Source organism: Podarcis gaigeae (genome assembly GCF_964106915.1).
Source record: "Podarcis gaigeae genome assembly, chromosome: 11".
In the NCBI taxonomy this organism is placed as follows: domain Eukaryota; kingdom Metazoa; phylum Chordata; class Lepidosauria; order Squamata; family Lacertidae; genus Podarcis; species Podarcis gaigeae.
The window spans coordinates 8,780,935-8,804,009 of record NC_139687.1 but is presented as its reverse complement, the minus strand read 5'-3'; the positions used below and the strand labels follow the sequence as shown (position 1 = coordinate 8,804,009).

Genomic DNA, 23,075 nt, shown 5'->3' with positions numbered 1-23,075 from the left:
CCTAAAAGGAAGCAGGGAGAGGAAACATTATATGTTGATGCGTTTATGAATAGGAGGAATGGAGGGCGAGCTACGAACAATTCAGACTGATGCCTTGTTTGTGACATGAACGCCATGGAAATTATGGGGCATGCTTCCAGGCACATGAGGGCAACAGCACACTCCTCACGTGTTAATTCCTAGAGATTCCTGCATTGCAGGGGGTTGGGCTGGATCACCCCTGGGGGGGGGGAAGAACCCTTCCAACTCTACAATTATATATGTTTTGGGTTTTTTTGGCTGCCAGGACGCCAGCCAATAGCTTTCTATACCATGGGTAGGCAAACTAAGGCCCGGGGGCCGGATCCGGCCCAATTGCCTTCTAAATCCAGCCAGCGGATGGTCCGGGAATCAGCTTGTTTTTATATGAGTAGAATGTGTCCTTTTATTTAAAATGCATCTCTGGGTTATTTGTGGGTTCATTTTTTCCCCAATTTTTTTTTATTGGTTTTCACAACATTATAAACAAACAAACACATAAGACAAACAAACATAAATCATAGCCTTATTGAAAATTACACTGGTTAACACTGTTAAGTGACTTCCTCGCTTCCCCTTCGTTGAATTTCATTGCATATCCTTTTATTGGTTTTCCAAATCACAGTTCTTATAAAATTTAACTTAAACATTAACATCTTTAGATCTTCACATTATGAAATTAATTTGACCCTTAACATAAATTCCTGAGCCAATTAAGTACAGTGGTACCTCAGGTTACAAACGCTTCAGGTTACAGACTCCACTAACCCAGAAATAGTGCTTCAGGTTAAGAACTTTGCTTCAGGATGAGAACAGAAATCGCCCGATGGTGGCGCGGCGGCAGCAGGAGGCCCCATTAGCTAAAGTGGTGCTTCAGGTTAAGAACAGTTTCAGGTTAAGAACGGATCTCCAGAACGAATTAAGTACTTAACCTGAGGTACCACTGTAGCTGCAAGCTGTTTTCAGTTAATTTAACTTAATATATTTAACTAAGTAATCAGTAAATTGAATCCACTCTTTCTGATACTCCTCCGCCTGTTCGCAGACTCTTCCGGTTAGGTCGGCTAGCTCTGCAAAATCCCTCATCTTCATTGATCTTCAGTGGATCTTCAAATCCATTGAAGATGCCTGGTGTTTTTACATGAGTAGAATGTGTGCTTTTATTTAAAACGCATCTCTGGGTTATTTGTGGGGCATAGAAATTCATTCATATTCCCCCCCCCAAAAAAAAAAAAAATAGTCCGGCCCCCCACAAGGGACAGTGGTCCGGCCCCCTGCTGAAAAAGTTTGCTGTTCTATATCCTTGGACAGGAAAAGAGAGGAATGTCGAGGCCTTTGTCGCCTTGACCCCCCCCCCACCAGACGCAGGTGCTCAGGCGACTTTCACTATGACATCATCGGGGATTATGGCGTCACGCCTCCCGGCCCAATGAGCGCCGGGCGGGCGGAGGGAGCGCCCGAATGAGGCGGGAGCGGCCCGCGGCCGGTTGGGAGCCGAGCGGGGCGGCGCTTGTGGCCGCCGCGTCCCGCCGCCCGCCGCCTCCTGCTCCCGCTGGGCTGCGTGAGCCCCGCGAGGGGGGTAAGCGGCGGGGATGAGCGCCGGTGCGCTGCCGCCGCCTCCTCCGCCGCTGCCGCCGCCGCCATGAAGCGGAAGACCTCGGCGGCGGGCGGGCGGCGAAACTCGGCCCCGGCCAGCCTGCCCGACACGCCGCCGCCGCCGGCCGTCAAGAAGACGCGCAGCTCGGCCACGTTGCCCGCCGTCCTGGAGGCGGACGAGCCGGCGCCGCGGCCCCTCCGGAGAGAGCTCTACCTGCAGATCACAGGTGAGCGGGCGCGGGTCGGGGAGGGCGGTGGGCGTGTTGGTTGCACCGGGGGGCACGGACTCGCCGATCCGCCTCCCTGGCTTGGAAATCCGCCTCCCGAGTTACTTCGCGGCGCGGATTTCTCCGCAAGCTGCCCTTTGCGTCCGCGCGCGCCGCCGAGGCGCCGGGTAAACAATGCCCGGGCTTCCTTCGCGCTTCCAAACGTTGCGCGCTACCCGCGATCCCTTGGGATTGAAAATCGGGTGCACGAGGAAGCTCCCGATTCCCTCTCAATAATCGCGGTGTTGTTATTGTTGTTGTTGTTTTTTGCTTCCGAATGCAAATAAGTCAGACGTTCCACTCCTCCACCCCCACCCCCTGGTGTTATCCTGATTTCTTTCCCCCCCCCAAAAAAATTGATTGGTTTTCACAACATTATAAACAAACACATAAGACAAACAAACATAAATCATAACCTTATTGAAAATTACACTTGTTAACATTGTTAAGTGACTTCCTGGCTTCCCCTTGGGTGAATTTCATTGCATGTCCTTTTAACAGTTTTCCAAATCACAGTTCTTTTAAAAAAAATAACTTAAACATTAACATCCTTAGATCTTCACATTATGAAATTAAACATATGAATTCATCACTTAACATAAATAAAATCCTAAGCCAATTAAGTATCTGCAAGCTGTTTTCGGTTAATTTAACTTAACATATTTAACTAAGTAATCATTAAATTTAATCCACTCTTCCTGGAGGAGGAGGAGTATCAGGAAGAGTGGGTGTTCTCCTGATTTCGGATCAAATCTTCGAATTCTGTGCATTGCCTTTTGTATAGAGATAGGGGAGTCGGGGAAAATGTATTTTCCTCTCCTGCAACTAGTTATGAGCCCTTGGGGGAAACTGCTGCCTCCCCAGAGTCGGTGTGCCTGTGTGGGATAAACAAGACTTCTTTATTGTTGCCTGTTCGATGGGTGCTTGTTTTCTTCTCCACCTTTTGTACAAGAAGCTTAACATGACTCAAAACTGTCCTGATGATACAAATCCTGGGCAAAAGGACCTCCAGGTTCCTTTGATACTACCTCCCTACTTTATAGAATTGTAGAGTTGGAAGAGACCTCTGGAGTCTTCCAGTCCACCCCCTGCAATGCAGGAATCTCAGCTAAAGCATCCATGACAGCTGGCCTCATTTAGTCGGAATCTCTTTTCGTATAATTTGCAGCCATTGGTTCGAGTCCTACCCTCCAGAGCAGGATAAAACAAGCTTGCTCCATCTTCCATGTGGCAGCCCTTTAGATATTTGGATGTGGCTATCATATCTCCTCTCCGTCTCCTCTTTTCCAGGCTTACCATAGCCAGCTCCTTCAACCATTCCTCATAAGGCTTGCTTTCCAGACCCTTAGTCATCATTACGGTGGGAAGCACTCTTCCGAGTAATGCAGTACAGTGGTACCTCGAGTTAAGTACTTAATTCGTTCCAGAGGTCTGTTCTTAACCTGAAACTGTTCTTAATCTGAAGCACCACTTTAGCTAATGGGGCCTCCCGCTGCTGCTGTGCCACTGGAGCACGATTTCTGTTCTCATCCTGAAGCAAACTTCTTAACCTAAGGTACTATTTCTGGGTTAGCAGAGTCTGTAACCTGAAGTGTATGTAACCCGAGGTACCACTGTAGTTCTAAGCTTCTCCGTACAGTATATTTTTAAAAAGGTAAAGGTAAAGGACCCCTGACAGTTAAGTCCAGTCGCAGACGACTCTGGGGTTGCAGTGCTCATCTCGCTTTACAGGCTGAGAGAGCTGATGTTTATCCGCAGAGTTTTTTCGGGTCATGTGGCCGGCATGACTAAGCTGCTTCTGGCGCAATGGAACATGGAAATGTCGATTACCTTCCTGCCGGAGCGGTAACTATTTACCTACTTGCACTTTTTGGCGTGCTTTCGAACTGCTAGGTTGGCAGGAGCTGGGACTGAGCAACAGGAGCTCACCCTGTCGTGGGGATTCGAAGCACCAACCTTCTGATCGGCAAGCCCAAGAGGCTCAGTGGTTTACACCACAACACCACCCACGTCCCTCCAATAGCATATTATTACCGGTATTTATTTATTCATTATTGCATGTAAAGCTCATCTGTCCTCCAAGAAGCTCAAAGTGACATACACAGTCCTCTCTTCTCCCCATTTCATCTACTCAACAACCCTGTCAGGTAGGTTAAAGGTAAAGGTAAAGGTACCCCTGCCCGTACGGGCCAGTCTTGACAGACTCTGGGGTTGTGCGCCCATCTCACTCAAGAGGCCAGGAGCCAGCGCTGTCCGGAGACACTTCCGGGTCACGTGGCCAGCGTGACAAAGCTGCATCTGGCGAGCCAGAGCCGCACACGGAAACGCCGTTTACCTTCCCGCTGGTAAGCGGTCCCTATTTATCTACTTGCACCCGGAGGTGCTTTCGAACTGCTAGGTTGGCAGGCGCTGGGACCGAGCAGCGGGAGCGCACCCCGCCGCAGGGATTCGAACCGCCGACCTTTCGATCGGCAAGTCCTAGGCGCTGAGGCTTTAACCCACAGCGCCACCTGCGTCGTCAGGTAGGTTAGGCTGAAACAATTGACTTGCCCAACATCATCCAGGGAGTTTCGTGGCTGAGCAGAGAGATGCAAACCCCGGGACAGTATCCAGCTAAACAGTTCTGCTGGCACAAAGACTTTTGAGTGACCCCTAAGTCTGGTGGGTTGAAGGTGGGGGCAGTGGGCACCCAGAACAGATTTAGGGGTTGCATGAAGAGAGGAAAGGGTCAGGAAGTTGCATTGCATAGCTAAATGTCCCTGCACTACTTGTTGGTTGGGGCAGTATCCAGGGAAGCATTTCCACTTGTAGGTACAAAGATAGAGAAACTTTATTTGTATTAGCCAATGGCCGTAGCAACATAAAACAACCAATATATACAATTTAAAAAAACAACAATGGATAAAAAGGACCATCAAATGACCAAGACCATTGTTCAGATAGTGGCCCTTGATCTCATTGCACCCTCGATAAACCTAGCAACCTTTGCTGTTGTCTGATCAGTGATGCGATAGCCTGTGTAGTGTCATATTGCAATATATCTATTAATATACATGTAGGTACGTATATTATAAATATATTGCAATATGGCACTACAAAGGCTATCGCATCAGTGTGAACATTCTAAAGCAATGCTAGGTTGCAATTCCTCTTTTCTAGTTAAGAGATGCCTTAACCTTATGGATCACAACATGATTCTCCATCTGCAGGTTTTAGATTTCAACATTTTACTGCGTGTATATATGTTTGTACATAAAATTATACCTGCAGTATGATAATATAATACATCTGTAGAATGCCCTCCCTTATGTTCTTTTAGAAGCCAGGTAAACAAACACCGTTTTGCCGCGCTTTTAGAGGCTGATAGATTGGAAGTCCCCTTTTCATAACGCTGTCAATTATGTAACTGATGAGAACTATTATTTTTTGTTTCTATTTCTTAGGCTTTATTGTTTTCATACTACCTTGTTTTTGTAAAGCACCATACAGCCATTTTTGCCGAAGGGTAGTATAGAAAGCTCGTGATTAAAAAAATAATTGAATCTACATTCTGATCATTGTTAGAAAACATATTTTAAGAAGGCAAACAAAGGCTTGGGCAGGGTTCTGGAGTTGAATAACACTCAAGGTTCTTTGCACTCACATGGTTGCTCTTCTGTCTCAGCCTGTCATGCTGGATAGATGGGGAATCATCAAAGGCCGCCAGCAAACTACTACTGAACAACATCTCTGCTTTATTTGATTGATCTGCTTTCTTTTTCCTCCAGCTTTTTCCTGGAAACGCTGTGTATTGTCCTGATCTGATGCATACATAATTTATCTGCACAAAATGGAGCGGATTCTTAAAAATCAAAATAAAGAAGCTAATTTTAGTTTAAATTGGATGTTAAAACACATTCAGCTGTATTGAGCCTTCAATTACAGTCATTTCAGTGAAACTCTGAAAGTAAGAAACACGTGTGAAAGTTTAGACTCATGAGAACAGACCCAAAGGTCTGCTTGCATGAATCAATGGCAGTTTTCCCCCACGCAGGGGATTGCCTTGATTTCTGCAGATCCCCCCTCTAGAACCTGATCCCATGCCATTCTGGATCTGTTCCCCCAAACCCTTAGGAGCAGCAGGGAGCTAAAGTAAGAAAGAGGTGGGAAAGCCCTGTTCTGTGTGCAGAATTATCTGGATCAAGCCCATGATATCTGAAAATTGAAGCTATGACCTATGTTGCAAGATTCCTAAGTGATCAGGAAAGCACTTTAAATAGCAAATGTAGTTTGGGTCTTATTCTTCAAGTAGTGATCTTCCTTGCACCTATATGGGTGCAAAGAGAGCCAATTTCACCATTGTTCCTCTGTCTCTAAGCAAATATAAATTCTGCAGTGCAAAAGCCCAGAAGACTAATGTACCTAGAGATTTCAGATTATACTCCTTAGTAATTAAAAGGCTCTTCTTAGTTATAAATGCATACTGCTTTGATTATCATTTCAACAAATTTTTGTGTGGGCTTGTTGAAGAAAAATATAAGTTGGAAAATTAGGCTGAAACCAGTGATTTGATGTAAACTTTTTTCTTGCCAGTTTTAAATCAATGTTGCAATCATGAGTTAAGTTGACTCGATTTAATCCATCTAACATACAAAGCATTTAAATCCAGCCTGTCTCTGCATCTTGGGTGGAATCTACACACATATAAAAAAAGTTGTGAAAATGCTTTTTTGGGGAAAAACGATTTGAAAGATATATTGAATTTGCCTTAGCTCACCCTCGCCATCTAGTGTCACGTTTGTGTAATGCACACACCTAAAACGTTTTATTTGCCGCTGTATAGCGGAGTCCTGGCTATAAAATGGAACACTTATATTGAGAAGGTTTCATCTGGATGATGAATAATTGCACAAGTTTTCACCACAGTTAAACTGAAAATCTTTTGAGTCCAGGAAATGTGCTTTATCAGCAACATGTACCTATTTGTTTTATCTTCTTCTTGCAAGAAAGCAGTGAAGGATTGAATTCAATATAATACTGTATTGTAGATGTGGAAATCAAACATGAGGGGGGAAATACAAAATATTAGGAATACAACATAACTAAGGATGTGGCATTAAAAGATCCCTTAAACTGCTGTTGTAGCTTTTATTTCCGCCCAAAGTCTTAAAAGCCTTTTTCCATCTAAATTTTGGACTGCTTATAGCTGCTGAATCGAATTTCCTGTTGTGTTTTCTTATCCTTCCACTTTTATTGTTCTTTGAAAGAGGGTATAAATAATGTTTTGATTTTTATGAACAGCATGTAATCAATGGTACATGTAAATGCCCATATAAAGATTGCAAGAGTTACGAACAGCAGACTCTAGCATATTGCTTAGAGCTAGATATTTTAAATCATGTAGGGCTTTCGAAGCCCCCGAACCCATTGGTGCTTTATTTTTTATTTAACAAAATGTTTATACTACTTGATTGTAATAAAACCTCTTGGTGGTTTGCAAGAGATATTAAAGCTATCAATGAAAAACACTTAAAACAATTAGAAACATTTAGAACAATTAAGATTAGCTTGAAAAGAGATCAATGTATGTCAACAACTGCATGTCTGGCTAGGCTTGCCTAGGGAAAAATGTTTGTAGCAATGGGTAGGCTGTAGGGCAGTTGCACCATAGTGCTAGGCTCTTGAGGCTCAGGGCTGGATAAGCAATTAGCTACTCATTCTAGTCCCAGTGTTCCTAGTGCCCAGTCTAATAGTATTGGTTTTTAACATTTCTCTCCCTTCATTTCCCCAGTTCTTTGTAAGCCCCCACTTTGTGGGATGGCATGATGGAGGAACATCTAAGGGCTGTTTCATCTATTATGTTCTCAACATGCTCTTGTATTATGCATGCTAATAAACACAGGGCTTAGAAAATGCAGTTGGTTTCAGATCCCTGATATAAGTTACATATATTGGAACCTTTTCAGAAAATTATAGCTTGGTTATAAACTCCGCCTTGGTCAGGTCTCTCCACTCCAGTTGTCCATCCATAGAACAGGAATGTCACTCACTTTCTGAAAAGGGATGCAAGGCATGTGGGAGATAATTGTAAAGCACATTACCTCTTAAAAGTGATGCCGCATAAATGGTTGGTAACAACAATAAGTAACAGTCTGTGAATTAAATTCCCAAAACAATTTTCAAAAAAACCCAGGCATTATTTACTCACAGCTCTCTCTCTTTGCATTGCTTCGCTGGAAAGTTCTGTTTTCATTCACAGGACTCTGCATTGCTTGTTCATGGTAGTACAGTGTTTACTGTGGATATTTTCTGCATTGGATATTTACAGCACTCCTTCAAATGGGCATAAGGGACCCCTGACCATTAGGTCCAGTCGTGGCCGACTCTGGGGTTGCGGTGCTCATCTCGCTTTACTGGCCGAGGGAGCCGGCGTACAGCTTCCAGGTCATGTGGCCAGCATGACTACGCCGCTTCTGGCGAACCAGAGCAGCGCACGAAAACGCCATTTACCTTCCCGCTGAAGTGGTACCTATTTATCTACTTGCACTTTTATGTGCTTTTGAACTGCTAGGTTGGCAGGAGCAGGGACCGAGCAACAGGAGCTCACCCCGTCGCGGGGATTCGAACCGCCAACCTTCTGATCGGCAAGTCCTAGGCTCTGTGGTTTAACCCACAGCGCCACCCGTATCCCTCAAGTGGGCATACTGACACTTAAAAGTGACTTTGTCCTGTCCAAATAAAAAGGTCATTTGTTATGTCAGTCTGATCCTGTGACAGGCCTAGATACATTGTGATCAACATGCCGCACAGCAGCCATGGACTAGGTATGTCCATTTTGCTGCTTATTTCACATCACACAAAAAAGGAAAAAAAGATTGTATATCTGTGTGCCAAATCATTTGGCAGGCCACAGTACATAGCTAGTGGTTTTTGTTCAGCTTGGGAGAGCCTAAGTCAGGGGACGGTAAAGTTTTTGTGGCTTGGGCTGGTTCACAGTCCCACAAATACCTCGGTGGGCCAGAGTGTGTGCACGAGCGCACACGCATGCACTATTTCTGCACGCATGTGCTATTTTCTTTCCAGCGCAGAGGAGGCATGCGCAGCTTACCATTGGCTGCAGGAGCTTCCTGCAGCCAATGGGAAGCCAGCCAGCGTTGCGGAAGGTGGTCCCTGCTCCGCGCTGGTTTAGCGCGGTGCATGGGAGCCAACTGAGCGGGCAGCGGGGGTCCATGGGCCAGTTAAATGACCCCCATGGGCCGCTTGTGGCCCATGGGCCTTAGGTTGCCGACCCCTGGCCTAAGTAATGCATGACTCTCTTATGTGTGTAGAGTTAAATTCACTCTGAGTGCTTCTGTGTCAGAATACATGTTACAAAAAAGCTCAGTATAGCTGGGACTTTGCATATGTCCTGAGAATATGTCTCTGATTTTTCTTGGTGTTGAGCTGGTAATAGAAGATTGCAATGATGGACAGGGAAAGTGTGTCTCCGTGATAATCTCCGTGATAATCTCTCGCTCAGCAGCATGTTCCCTGACATAAGTTATTCCAGAATCCAATAAAAAATCTGATGCAAAAGAAGAACTTTAAAATTTGGCTAGGAATCTTGCTCTGTAAATGAAATGGTACCCAACTGCCTAAATTTATCAATACTTATTTTGCTATTTTTGGAAAGTCAAGCCTTTCCCCTTTCAGCTGGGGGGGGAAAGGGCATCTTGCTAATAGAATATAAATAATCAGGGCATGAAGGTTTCCTTTTCACGTTTATTTTAGAACTTCTAAGTTCAAACCCAAGTTCAGCTGTACCCCTAAGGCTGGGTTCTTGCCTGTAGCATCTGAGTTTATTAAATGAAGTCACAAGGTCATAGAATCATAGAATCTGTGAGTTGGAAGAGACCCAAGGGCCATCTCATCCAAACCCCTGCAATGCAGGAATCTCAGCTAAAGCTTCCAAAACAGATGGCCATCCAACCTCTCTTTAAAAACCTCCAGGGAAGGTTCATGAACTGCTTCACCTATAACTTGGTGATGAAATGTCAGTTGTGTGCAACCCAGACATTCTCTGAAGAGATCCCTTTGACAATCAATCAATCAGTCAATCAATCAATCGTTTTTCCTATAACAGGGTGCACAAAGCAACCCCAGTTGTTTAGCTTTTCAAGGGGATGCTTCTAAGAGGCTAATCTGCATCACTTGGCATCAAAACATGCTACTTTTGCTGCAGACAATGAAAGCTGGCTTCTGTATCCTATACGCTTTAGCTAGATGCCCTCCCTTGCTCCTCTAAGATTCTCCCCTGTTCCTCTAAGTCAGGCTTCCTCAGCCTTGGCCCTCCAGATGTTTTTGGCCTACAACTCCCATGATCCCTAGCTAGCAGGACCAGTGGTCAACGATGCTGGGAATTGTAGTCTCAAAACATCTGGAGGGCCGAGGTTGAGGAAGCCTGCTCTAAGTGTTTGTTGTTTTGGTTTTGGGACTAGAAAGGGACCAGCCAGAGCATTTCTAAAGGGGGAGATTTGCAGCTTTTGCTCAAATTATTTCACGTCTACCATCGCTTTGTATGAAAGACCAGTATTATCCTTATACTATTGATAGGGGGAGGCTGAGAGTGGCCTTCCTAAATATGTAAACCATGTCAAGATTTGTACCAGAGGCATCTTGACTTGCCCTGCCTGTTGGTAACCAACCTGTGTCACCTACTGAAAGACTGCAGACAGCCACCCGGTGTCACAGACTGCAGACTGCTCTGAGCACTATCTTAAAGGCCTTTTAATATTGGATCAAATGCATTTTGCTCACTGCAGAGTTTGCCTCTGTCTTGGCCTCTTGCCTGATACGTTGAAGTAAGCTGTTAAGATGGGCTTTTGAAATGATAACACAGCAAGATACTATTGCTCCACTTGGTTTCTGTAGGATACACCACATGGTTCAAAGGAGATCAACTTCAGTTTATAAGGGAATGTTCATGTGACCTCCTCAGGCATTCAAAGGACATGTAAGGGGGTCGTGGGGCTCTAATGGCTAGCCCCCCCCCCAACCTATGCACCCAGCAGCTATGCTCCACCTCTCACCATCTTTTTCTTTAACACACGAGAAAGGGCTCCTCACACATATCAGCATGCCTTTATAAAGCTCCTCCACATGAGGGGAATCATCCTGGGCCTATCAGAATTTACCTTTACTATGTAAGTACCGTACATGGTTGAGAGCCCTGTGACAAAAAATAAATAAATCACAGCTCCAACCTTCTATCCCTGTAAGAATTCTTTGTCTGCAAAAGACTCGTATTTCCGTAACAGCAACATGAGCAAAGCATGCAATTCTGAGCTTTGCCTGAAGTACACAAGCACATCTGGCAGGAAAGGCAGAGAGATATCTCCTCTGAAATCTGCTTTCTTGGACTAGGAATGTGCCAGGTATCATTATCCTACCTAGGCTATCCAGGCTGGAGCTGCAGCCTAGAGGGCATCTTTTCATCAACAGAGGCAAATGTACCTGGTTTTCAGAGGAACCAGAACTGGTGGCACAGAGGACAAGGTGGCTGGAGACCCTGATTTGATCAAATCTACTTACAGCAAGTCACCCGAGTTGCAAAATAAGAACCATTTTGCTGAAATCAATGGGCAAATTTCCACTGACCTTTTAAAAATGGATGTAAATTGTAGAAGCTTGCCCCAAACCTGGGCGTTGCTGTGTAGAATGCTGAGTTATATTGCAGCTGGTGGGGCTTTTTACCAGGGTTTGAAAATATATGTATGGAACAGGTAACATACAGAAAGAAAAGGAACATGACCTGTGTAGATCCTAACTAAACTTCAAGTGCACCAAAATATTTGGTGGTTCTTTCCCCCAAGAAGGAAGAGGGCTAAGAAGTCTTTTAATATTGACAGTCTTGCCCTTCCCAAAAAACATGGAGCCTGATCCTATGCACCTTTACTCTGAAGTACATCCAGTGTACTGAGTGGGGCTTATTGCTGAATTAAGTGTGCCCAGGTTTGGGTCAGAGTGGATTTCCCATTTGTGAATATTTACTTAGTACAAAGTGTTCCATAACTCAAGGATATTGCTCTTTAAGTGTCTGTTCTGATTATTACAAGGCTTTCTCATGACACCCATTAGTCACTCTCTTAACTGCAGCACTTACCCTGTAAATATTGATAACTGCTTTGCAGAAGTGCTGAAGTCTCAAAGGCACAAAATGAGCTGGAGCTCTTCCCAAATGTGTAACGAAATTAAAGAACTTTCAGAATTAGCTGTGGATGGATGCAAAATGAAAGAGTGACTAGTGAAATAAGGAATGTAACTATTTGTTCCTCTTAGGCCTCAGATGTGTTGCACTATGGAAGTAGAATGTATCTTAATGGGTAAAGGTAGGGTCATATACCATTTTATCAATGTTGTGATAGTTATCACAAACACTGTAGCTTACATCCGCACTTCAGTAAATGCATTAAAGTCACTTACTTTTTTAGTATGGACCCTGGATCCCTGAGTGGTGTGACATTACTTGAGAACAGAAACCTTGGGCAAGTTATCTTGGAGAACTAAAATAGAAATAGTGATGTTACTCAGAGTAGTCATTAAGAAAGTGGTTGTAATGATGAAAGAGATTGTGATTGTGCCAAACCTTTAGCTTATGCTATGGTGATATATAACGCGAGTTGCAGTACTTTTCAGTTAGCATGCTAAAACAAATATTTGATATCTGAAGAAACTGTAAAACATTGACCCCCCTCCTAAAGAAAAGTGTCCATTTTTGGCTCGCCCTTTGAAACTGTCCTCTGTAGACACATCTATTACGGAAGGGTTTAAACATTATTATTTCTACATTTGGTTTCTTTCATAGTAATAGGTGTGGTAAGGAATTGTAAAAATGTTCTGCCATGAGCATTCCTTTAAAGTTAGCACCCTAAAACAACATCTCCACACCCTGCAATTAACGTCTTAAAACTGCTAATACTTCTTTCATAATGTTCTGCCACTTGCTTGGGAAGAAACAAATCCTCAGCTTACAAACAAATAAGCACACAATGTTTTCTTTTTACCCATGGATTTTCCCTTTGATGCGCAGCAAAATGAGGACGTGTGTGTAACATGCAGAAGTGAAGAAAACTAAAAGATGTAATTCTAAAAAGGCTGTGCTTTCATAATTGAGACACCTCTGTGCTTCCAGGTGTCATAAGAAAGCCGCAGAGATAGTGCAGGATAGTGCACGCCCCGGAAATGATCTCTTTCAGCTTCTGCCTTCTGGAAGAAGGTACAGGGTTATAAAGACTAGGACTAGCTGCCTGAGAAACAGTTTCTATCCAAATGTGATTTTGGTTTTAAACGCAGTGTAAGGTAGTCTCTGTGCGAGTATATTATATTTAATTATGGAGTATCAGAGTTTTTAGAGGGTTAACCAGGCTGGGATAGCAGGCTTGTTGGTTTTTGAATGTCTGATGTAGATTTTTTTCAATTTCATTGTTCTGTATGGGAGAATGACAATAAAGATTATCGTATCGTATCGTATCGTATCTCACATGCATTCCTCCCTTAGTCTGCAAATGGTATATCCCTCCCCATAAAAAGTTTAGGAACATAGGCAAGTTTCTAAGTAAGACCACAGATCAGTTGAGCTTGGTACTATCAGTGCCGGCCACCAGCAGCTTCCCAGGTTTCAGAGAGAAATATTTTCCAGCCCTACCAGAAAATGCTGAGAATTGAAACTAGGATCTTCACCATGAGCTATGGGGAAGGGCAGATCCTGACAATACTCCATTCATCCGTGGCGAGTCTCACAGTAAAGTTCTATAGTGTGAAAGCTTCCCTGTGCCCTTCTGAGGTCACAATTTGCCACATCTTGCTGCATTATACTTATATATGTTTTCTCAGGATAACAATGTTGTTGTTGTTGTTGTTGTTTATACCCCACCCATCTGGCTGGGTTTCCCCAGCCACCCTGGGCAGCTCCCAGCAGAATAGTAAAAACACGAGATAAACACTTGACAGTCACTTGAGATAAAACACAAAGCATCACACAAGCCAGTTTCCCTGTTGCTGACAAAAAGCCAATTCATTTATTAGATTTCCTAGCTATGGAATCACACCTCCGAGTGCCATTTTCTTTTCCAGAGGAATCCATGCACTGTAAATCTCAACATGCATTACCAATTCCCCTCCTTTCTACATGTAAAGGTGGGAGTCTGATTTATGGGAAAGCAGCTCACATGTGGAAGCTTTGATAGACAGAGAATTGGACTAGGACACTAGTTCAAACGTCTGGGTGCGCTTAGCAAATTACCCCCTATGTTTTTGCTGTCGTTAAAATGGAAACGTTAGCAAGCCATACCATAAAACTCTTGAAGTTTGCACAGCACTTTGCCACTTTGCTCATGCTAAGGTGCCAAAGAGGTGATACTTAGTGTTTATACAGTGCTATGAAATGTTCAGAAGTTAACCATATTGTAACTGTTTCAGCAAACCTGTAGCTTTGTTGTTGGCATACATCTGTCTCTAGAGACAATGGAGTGTGCTGGGGGGGGGGGTGAAGTAAAAAACGCTTCAGTGCCTACCCCAGAAGGAGTCATCACCCCAAAGATACTACCCCTCCCCTGACACCCCATACGCCTGTAAATTAAATCAGGGTTCTTGCCCCCATTTTACAGAAGGGGCTGAGGTTGCAAGAGAGACTTGTGTGGCTTCCAAGGAACCATACTAGGAATTGCACGCCCCCCCCCCTTTATTGTGCAATCCTGTGCATGGTTCCACAGAAGTAAATCTAAACTGTACTTATGCATTGCAACTTTTGCCAAAGCTATGCTGGAGCATGTGAAAGAGTATTCTCAAACAATATACACAAAGTATCAAATGTGGTGACAGTAATAATAATGCAACAAAACACCACCACCACAAACTGGCTTATAAGTATCAAACCAAATTTACTAGAATAGCTAGAATAGAGATAGATTTGTAACTATTCAAGCAACAAACATACCAAGGTGCCATGTGCAAAACAAAGCCTGGAGATACAAATTGTACATTTATCCACTCTGTGTTTACAGTATCTCCAGGCTTTGTTTTGCACATGGCACCTTAGTACAGTGGTACCTCGGGTTACATACGCTTCAGATTACATACGCTTCAGGTTACAGACTCTGCTAACCCAGTAATAGTGCTTCAGGTTAAGAACTTTGCTTCAGGATGAGAACAGAAATTGTGCAGCGGCGGCGCAGCAGCAGCCTGAGGCCCCATTAGCTAAAGTGGTGCTTCAGGTTAAGAACAGTTTCAAGTTAAGTACGGACTTCCGGAACGAATTATAGTACTTAACCTGAGGTACCACTGTACAGTATGTTTGTTGCTTGAATGGTTACAAATCTATCTCTATTTTAGCTATTATTCTAGTAAATTTGGTTTCATGCTTATAAGCCAGTTTCTGGTGGTGGTGTTTTGTTGCATTATTCTCCAACAATGCCTTCCAGCTAAAATGTTTTGAGGGTACAGTAGTACCTCGGGTTAAGTACTATAATTCGTTCCGGAGGTCCGTACTTAATCTGAAACTGTTCTTAACCTGAAGCACCACTTTAGCTAATGGGGCCTCCTGCTGCCGCCGCACCGCCGGAGCACGATTTCTGTTCTCATCCTGAAGCAAAGTTCTTAACCTGAAGCGATATTTCTGGGTTAGCGGAGTCTGTAACCTGAAGCGTATGTAACCTGAAGCGTATGTAACCCGAGGTACCACTGTATTTAGGAACCGCCTTAAGCACCTCATATTGTGTAAAGGTGGGATATGAGAACTCTTACTTCTTCTTTGTTATTATTATTTTAAAAACCCATTATTTTGTTAAAACACACCCAAGCTTCCCGCTTGTGAAACCTTAGCCATCTGTTGCTCTCGTGTTTTAGTCTGGAACAAACCATATCCCACCTATTTCTCTGAGGAGACTCAAGATGGCTACGGGGCTGCGATAAAAATGCCACAGACTCCCACAGCCGCTTGCATTCAAATCAGCAAATCCCAGCAGTGCAAAAGCGAGACAGAAGTTTCCAGAATGGCTGCCTAACTTAATTGAGATTCGCGTTGGTTTAGCACGGGCCAAGGAAAGCAAAGAGGCGGGGGACTGTTTTTGAGTTTTGTGGCTTCGTCCGAGGCCCCTTGAAAGCTGCAAGAGTCTGCCTCAAATATTGTCGCGGAGAGAAGAGGGCGAGGGAAATGGGGAAAGCGAGCGAGGCGCCCCAAATGCCGTCGTGGAGGGGAGAGGTTTCTGGCCAGCGCGCAAGTCTGCGCGTCGCCTCAGGCGCGAGGCGAGCCACCCGGCGGCCGCCCACCAAGGAATGGAGCTCGGCCTGCCAAGTCAGTGGGCGAGCCCGGCCACTGCGTATCCCCCCGCGGGCCGGGCCAGCTCTCCTGGCGGCGGCTGGGCTGGGCGAAGAAGGGCCGTGCCCCGCTCGGAACGCGAAGGGCGGCTGCTGCTGCCGCCTCCGGCTAGCGGGAGCGGCTCTGCCCCGTTCGCCAGCCAATGGCAGCGGCGGGGAGGCCTCGAGAGCCGCTTCACCGACGGGGGTGGCTTTTCTCCTCCAGTCGCCTGCGCTTCCCGGCGGCCGGGCGAGTCCCCCACCCCTCGGGCTTAGGACCGGGCGCTGCAGCGGGAGTGGTGGGCGGCGGCGGAGCCTCCGCGGCGTGTTTCTGAGGAAAACTTTCCGGAGAGAGAGAGAGCGCGGAGGGAGGAGGAGCCCTTGGCTGCCTCCGGAGCCATTTCCAGCGCGCTCTGCTTCCTCGGCTTCCCCAACCTCGGCCGCCTTCGCTTCATGCCTGTAAACAATGAACGCCGGGAAGGACTTTCGCCTGTGCGCGGAGGTGGCGAAAGGTGAGGAGGGAAAACAAGGGTTGGGAAACGGAGCCGAGCAGGGCGGGCGGCGGGCGGGTTTCTTTGGCTCGACTTTTGGGCCCTTTAAAGACTCGCAGAAATTTCCCGGCGAACGTGTGAACCCGGCACGCCGGGCAGCAGGGCGACTCCTCGGCAGCTGGTGGATCAGGCCCCGCCGGGGTTTATTTTTCCCCCAAATTTTTTTTATTGGTTTTCCAAATTTAAAACAAACATAGCCACAAACATATAAAAAAATATACAAACATATATCCTAACTGTAAAAAATCCACTTTTGTTATCATTGTTGGGTGACTTCCTCGAATCCCCCTGGCTGAGTTTCCATATAAATCATTGTAGCGGTTTTCCAAAACTAGTTTCACATAAAATTGACTTGATCCATTAACATCTTTCTTTTCCTTTTGACTTTTATCCATAGTATTCAAGAACATCACATATTTAAATCCTAGGCCAATCTGTTACTCGCAAGTAATTCTATTTATGTCATCTTAACATATTTAACTAAATAATCTTTAATCTTTTTCCATTCCTCTTGATACTCCTCCTCCTTCTGGTCGCGGCGGCTAGCTCCAAGAAATCCATCATCTTCATAAACCCACTGGGGTTTATACCCTGTTTGCGAGAAGTTTGGCAGGGGTGGAATACAAGTGACAATCTCGCAGCGAGTTGCATAACAAAAGGAGCCCTGGACTTTCCTTTCCTCGCCGTTTAAATTTGGCATCTTTCTTTGGCATTAAATGCAAATGGTTTGTGGTTATTAGCTGCTTTGCAAAAGGATACAAACTGCAGGCTGCCGGCAGCTGTCTGTCTGCGCATGGTACCCAGCATGGCTGGGTAGACTGCGTTTGTAAATACTGTGCACACGCGAGCAAGCAAATCTACTGGTGCAACACCCCAATGCAGTGGAAATAAAACAGAAACCTCAAGGGAACAAAACGGATGAATCTGAGAATACAGCCCAACCCTAGCTATGTAAGCTCCCTTGACTTCAGGAGGGTTTTCTTCCCTGTTCTAAGGCTAGGATGTATATAATTCAAGGCCTGTGACTCTTCCAAGTAAGCATGTTTATTACTGTGTTGTACCACAGTCTTACAGGTATTTACTCGGAAGTAAGTCCCCCTTGGAAATCGCTAGGGCTTCCTAGTGGGACAAAGACTAGTTGATTTAAATAAATTTGGCAAAGAATCCACTGGGATCCTACAGGCTGGCATGCTCATCTGTTTGGTTTGGAAATGTTTTAGAGTGCTGCTTTTGTTAATCAAGAGGCTTTTGTGAAATGATTGCTTTTCATTCAAAATAGAACTTAAAAAATAAACCTTCTCATTCTTCCATCGCAGTTGCATTTCATACTTCCTCCAGTAATTTAGAGATAGCCTTAAGGGTATGATCAAAGCCACTAGTTTGACCTGTGTTCTGACACAAACAGACCTTTAAGTGAATAATAATACATTTTCTTTGTTTCCCCCTCTTCTTTGCCTTTAACAAAACAAACAAACAAAGCCCAAAGCACACATTTTAAGCAAGTCTGATTACAGTACATGTAAATGATGTGAAGGGGAATTTGCTAGACTAAGAGTAGGGTTTCTAAACCCATCACAATGTCCACCTATTAGGTGTGGATATCTGCCAGGGAAAGTCTCTGCATGTAGTGGTATTGAGGCACAGAGGGAGGCAAAGCCTAGGCTTTTTCTTGCAAATGTCCATTCCTATAATGCGTGGATGCTGGAGTGGAGCCAGTGGCATTGCACAAACACACAGCCCTGTTCTACACATTGTTCCCCTTAATAAAACGCATACATGAGGGCAGCTTTAGTAATGTATGATTTCCTTCTCACAGTGAAACTAAGTGGTGTTCTGGTCTCTGAAGTAGATTGGAAGAACTTTGCCTAAAACCGCCCATTGAGCGACATAGGTCAAAGTGGGTATGAGCCTGGGCTTCCTACATCCAAACACAGCATTTTGGTCACTTAATTCACCACCATGACCAGTTGTTAATGTTTTATGTTGCCTGGCACAAGAGCATATCCGGGGGTTTTTATATCTGCAGTTTTAACTCAGTTCAAATAGGATCAACATATTTGTATGCAGATATATTGGCTTTCATGACAACTACTAGTTTCATGCCTGTTTTTTTCAATTTCAGATCGTGTTTATTTTGCCATTCTCTTCCACAAACCAAAGAGTGGTAGCTCAAGCACACATTATTTCTGCGTAGATGATGAATTTGTATATGAGAAGTAAGTATAATATTATTCCCTTGTTCTTCAACACAGTGAAATAAAGCAGCATGAGGATGTAATAGGAATCTTTATCATAACAGATATTATTATAATATCCCTGTGCCTGAAGGGAAAATATAATGGGAGAAATTCAGCAAAGCACTAGGGCAATCATTCAGTCAGTGCAAGTGTTTCAGCTTGCCAGACAAACCATTTCCCCTCTCCTCCCCCTATACACTGTTGTGGGTTTTCTCCCACCCACCCCCTGAGCCAGTTGGTGGAGGCACAGGGGAAGAGACAGAGGAAAAGCCCCCTTGTTCTAGCAGAAGTCCTTGTGCTTCCTTCCTTCCACTGGCAGGACTGGCCCATAGGATCAAGTAAGATGGTTGAAGGTAACCAAACAATGTAAGAACATCTCTGCTGGACCAAACCAAAGGACTGTCTGGTCTAATATCCTGTTCCCCACAGCAGCCAACCAGATGTCTATGGGAAGCCTATAAGCAGGATGTGAAGGCAACAGCCCTCTACCACTGTTGTTCCCCACCAGTAGTATATTGCTGGGGAGCCATACTGTTTCTGAGCCTGTGTTGTCTCCACTAGTAACCATTGATTGTTCCATTACAGTGGTACCTCTGGATGCGAACGGGATCCGTTCCGGAGCCCTGTTCACATCTTGAAGTGAACGCAACCCGCGTCTGCACGTGCACGGGTCGCGATTTGCTGCTTCTGCGCATGCATGCGACTTCATTTTGAGCATCTGTGCACGTGCGAGTGGCGAAACCCGGAAGTAACACATTCTGTTACTTCCGGGTTGCCGTGGAGTGCAACCCGAAAATGCTTAATCTGAAGCAACTTCAACCCAAGGTATGACTGTAATTAACCAAAAAAGTAGCCATCACTAGGTCTTATAGCAGCAAATTGCATATCCCCAACTAAAAATTAGCAAGGTTCTTGAGGGACCACTTAATATTTTATACACACACACACACACACACACACACACAGTTCTCATCTCAATTTCTCCTCACAGCAACTCTGTGAAGTAGATTAGAGTGGGAGTCCCAGTAAACCTATTGGCTGAGTGGAGATTTGAACCCTGGTTTCCAGGTCCTAGTCCAGCACCCTAGCTACTACACCAAACAGGCCCTCAAAGCCATATACATAGATGATATTTTAAAATAGCCTTTAACTGGTACATTTCAGAAAACGATTGTAGATGATGCCAGTGCCATTTTATGAAATTTGTTGTCCATGGACCATAAGTCAGGGCCTTGTTAGCTTGCTTTTTATAATATGGTCTTCATGAAAACAATTTCAGTTTCTCTTGTTAAAAAAGAAGAAGCAGTCATGCAGACACAAGAACAGATGGTCTCAACTGTTCATCAGCCTTTCTGTGGATCACCTGAATAGGCCACAGTTTGAGGGAAAACTGCATGTAGCCAGTATAAACTGCTTAATCAAGATTCTGTATCTTTGCTACGTCATTGCAAGCATTCTGTTTTCTGAAAAAAGACAGCCTCAGATCAGAGGCCTGTTCAGCAAGAAATAGGCAGCATCCTTTGTGGGTTGCCTTTGGTAGATATTCCTGAATTAAACACGCACGGCAGAGACTGATTGGTAGGAGGCAAGGACAGAATAAGAATTATTCAGAAATCCAGTGGGCAAATTCAGTTCTTGTCACCTTCAGGATATATTTTAATTTGCAACGGAAAGGTTTTGAAGGGTTTTAACAGGGTGCTAACAAGCTTTTATAATTTCTGCATTGTTACCTTTCAGACTGACTTTTCTAAAAACAATGTCTGCAAATTGTTTAACAGAAAATTCCCAAATTGTTTCAACACACACTGACATTGTAATCCAGCAGAGCTGTTTTACAATATGTATGAGGGTTACATAATTGTTTTTCCACCGATAATTGCAACGTATTCGAACAGTAATCTAGAAGCGAATCTGAATAAGTGGTATGTCAGCTATAATGCCGGTTTATGTGGGCAGTGCTGGCAGAGTTGAGGAGGGATGTGGTTCTTTTGAACAGCCGTTTCAACCGAAGTATTTCAGTTTAAGCAAACTTTTTTTCCTCTTCACCCCTCTCTTTCCCACCCGCCCCCTTTCCCCAAGTTTCTATGCAGATTTTGGCCCACTCAATCTGGCAATGATTTACAGATACTGTTGCAAGCTAAATAAAAAATTGAAGGTAAAAATGATTTGTACTCAATGGTTTGTATGTTATTATATTCCTTTATGAAATGTTGCTGGGAGTGAACATTATTCACTTGAAGTTCATGTGTGCACTGTTTTTACTACGTTATATTCACTGGCAGAAAATATTTAAAGTGAAAGGGATTTAGGTTGGTGTTCATATGGGTAATCCAGAGAATATTGTGTGTGTGTGTGTGTGTGTGTGTGTGTGTGTGTGTGTGTGTGTGTTTGGCAAAAGGGTGGGGAAGAATAATGTGGTAGAACTTGCTTGCTTTTATTTTGGAGTACAAATAACAGGGAATTCATTCTGTGGTTAATGGATAAAGGCAGAAGGCAAGAAGCTGAAAACCATGGAACTTAAAAGTCCTCATGGTATCACAGGCAAAATAAACTTACTAGAAAACACTATTTGGAGTGGAAGTGCCCCCTCCCCCGTGGAATTCCTTGTTTCTGGCAACCTGCCAGTGTCTGAAGATAATATGTATTTCAGTGGGTTTTATCTTTTTCATTAAAAAAAAAAAATCTTAACAGTGCTTGCCAGCACCTCTTGACGATTAAAATACTGGTTCTTTATATTTTAACATTTTAAGGAAAATGTATCTTGTTCTGTAACAAAATGAGTGGGATTCTAAGTCAAATATAGGGCCCCTATAGATGATGTGCGGCACCCACACAAGGGATCAAGTTGTAGCTCCTTGTGGACCATCATTCAGCATTACGCAAGAGGCAAGCAAAAAAAAAAATAGGACAAAAGCTCTGAGGCACTCTGCCCTAGTCTATTCAGCGGCATGATATTTAATCTTTTGATCAATATAAAATTGAAAATTACTTACGTAATGGAATTTCCCCACACTCAGCTCTCCCTGTGCATCCTGTGCTCTGTCTCCCCAAATATGTTTCAGAGAGTTGGGGCAGGGGACCCAGAGCAAATTTAGGAGGTGTGTGAGGAAAGGAGGGGGAGGGAAATTATGTTGCACAGCCAAAAGTCCTAGCAGAAGTGCTTCTTGGATTACCTCCCTAAGACCCCCAAAGTTAGGCTGTAGCCTCCCCTTTAAAATAATTAGGAAACAACTCCCCAGATTCCACCTCCGCTGTAATGTTGGAACAAATAACTAGAAGAAGTAAAACTAGTTTTGTTCCTCATGGATTCTGTGAAGGTTATATACATCTAGTTGCTGTTCTTCCCTGTTACAGATCCTGCTACAGATTACCACAAGCTTGTAATCTATTTTCTTTTTCCTTTATGATCAGATGGAACAGTTGACAAGGCAATCTGTTATTTTCAAGTTTTTACAAAAAGAATACCCTCGGGTGTTTTATAGAACTGTAGTAGTATATAATGGCAATTAAGCCTTAAAACTGTACTATGTAGTAGTGTGAGGGATCTTGGGATAGCCAGCATGCTGAAGAAATGGCTCGTCTAGTCAAACAAGTCATACTATTTTCCAGGCTTTTCCACATTTTTTCAAGTTATTTAGTGCAAGAATTTCTGATAGTAGATGGGGGAAAATGCCTATTGGGAAGACATTGCAGAATAAAAAAAACAGAAGCTGCAAATACGTTTTCATTCAGCCTTTGAAATGCGGTTGCAAAGTTAAACAGTGAAAACTGAAGTTTGTGACTCAGCAGTTACACACAGCTGCAAGACTTAAAGTGATGTTTGCTGTGGAGATCTGATAAATTGTAAGTTTGGAATTTGAAGTATTATGTGGAGGAGCTGGTTATGGGATTACTATTGGATCTTCACATTCCAATTACTCTGCTTGGGCTACATTAACACCATACATTTAAAGTGCTGTGAAAACACTTTTAACAGTCATTGCACCATTAACAAACGACGCATCCCAGGTTTCTTTGGGGAAAGCCATGATAGTTTAAAGTGGTATCGCAGTGCTTTAAAAGTATGGTGTGAATGTGGCCTTGTAGTAATTATTTTT

General features: G+C 44.0%; 1 protein-coding gene across 15 annotated transcripts in view; it reads left to right on the top strand.

Annotated features, from left to right (window-relative positions):
• The first annotated feature begins 1,483 nt into the window (after window positions 1-1,483).
• The window catches only part of CDC14B (cell division cycle 14B), a 56,779-nt gene continuing 35,187 nt past the window's right edge, over window positions 1,484-23,075 (top strand). For 10 of the 15 annotated variants that reach the window (XR_014555969.1, XR_014555970.1, XR_014555971.1 and 7 more), the window contains exons 1-3: window positions 1,492-1,841; window positions 18,864-18,957; window positions 21,058-21,133. Coding sequence is in view for 7 of the 15 variants with exons in the window: in XM_083702062.1 (XP_083558188.1) it covers window positions 1,661-1,841; window positions 18,864-18,957; window positions 21,058-21,133 (351 nt within the window). In the remaining 8 variants the exon portion in view is untranslated. Of the gene's footprint in view, window positions 1,842-16,120; window positions 16,703-18,863; window positions 18,958-21,057; window positions 21,134-23,075 lie in introns of those variants that run through there. The other 5 variants (XR_014555968.1, XM_083702057.1, XM_083702058.1 and 2 more) reach the window with 5 other exon arrangements.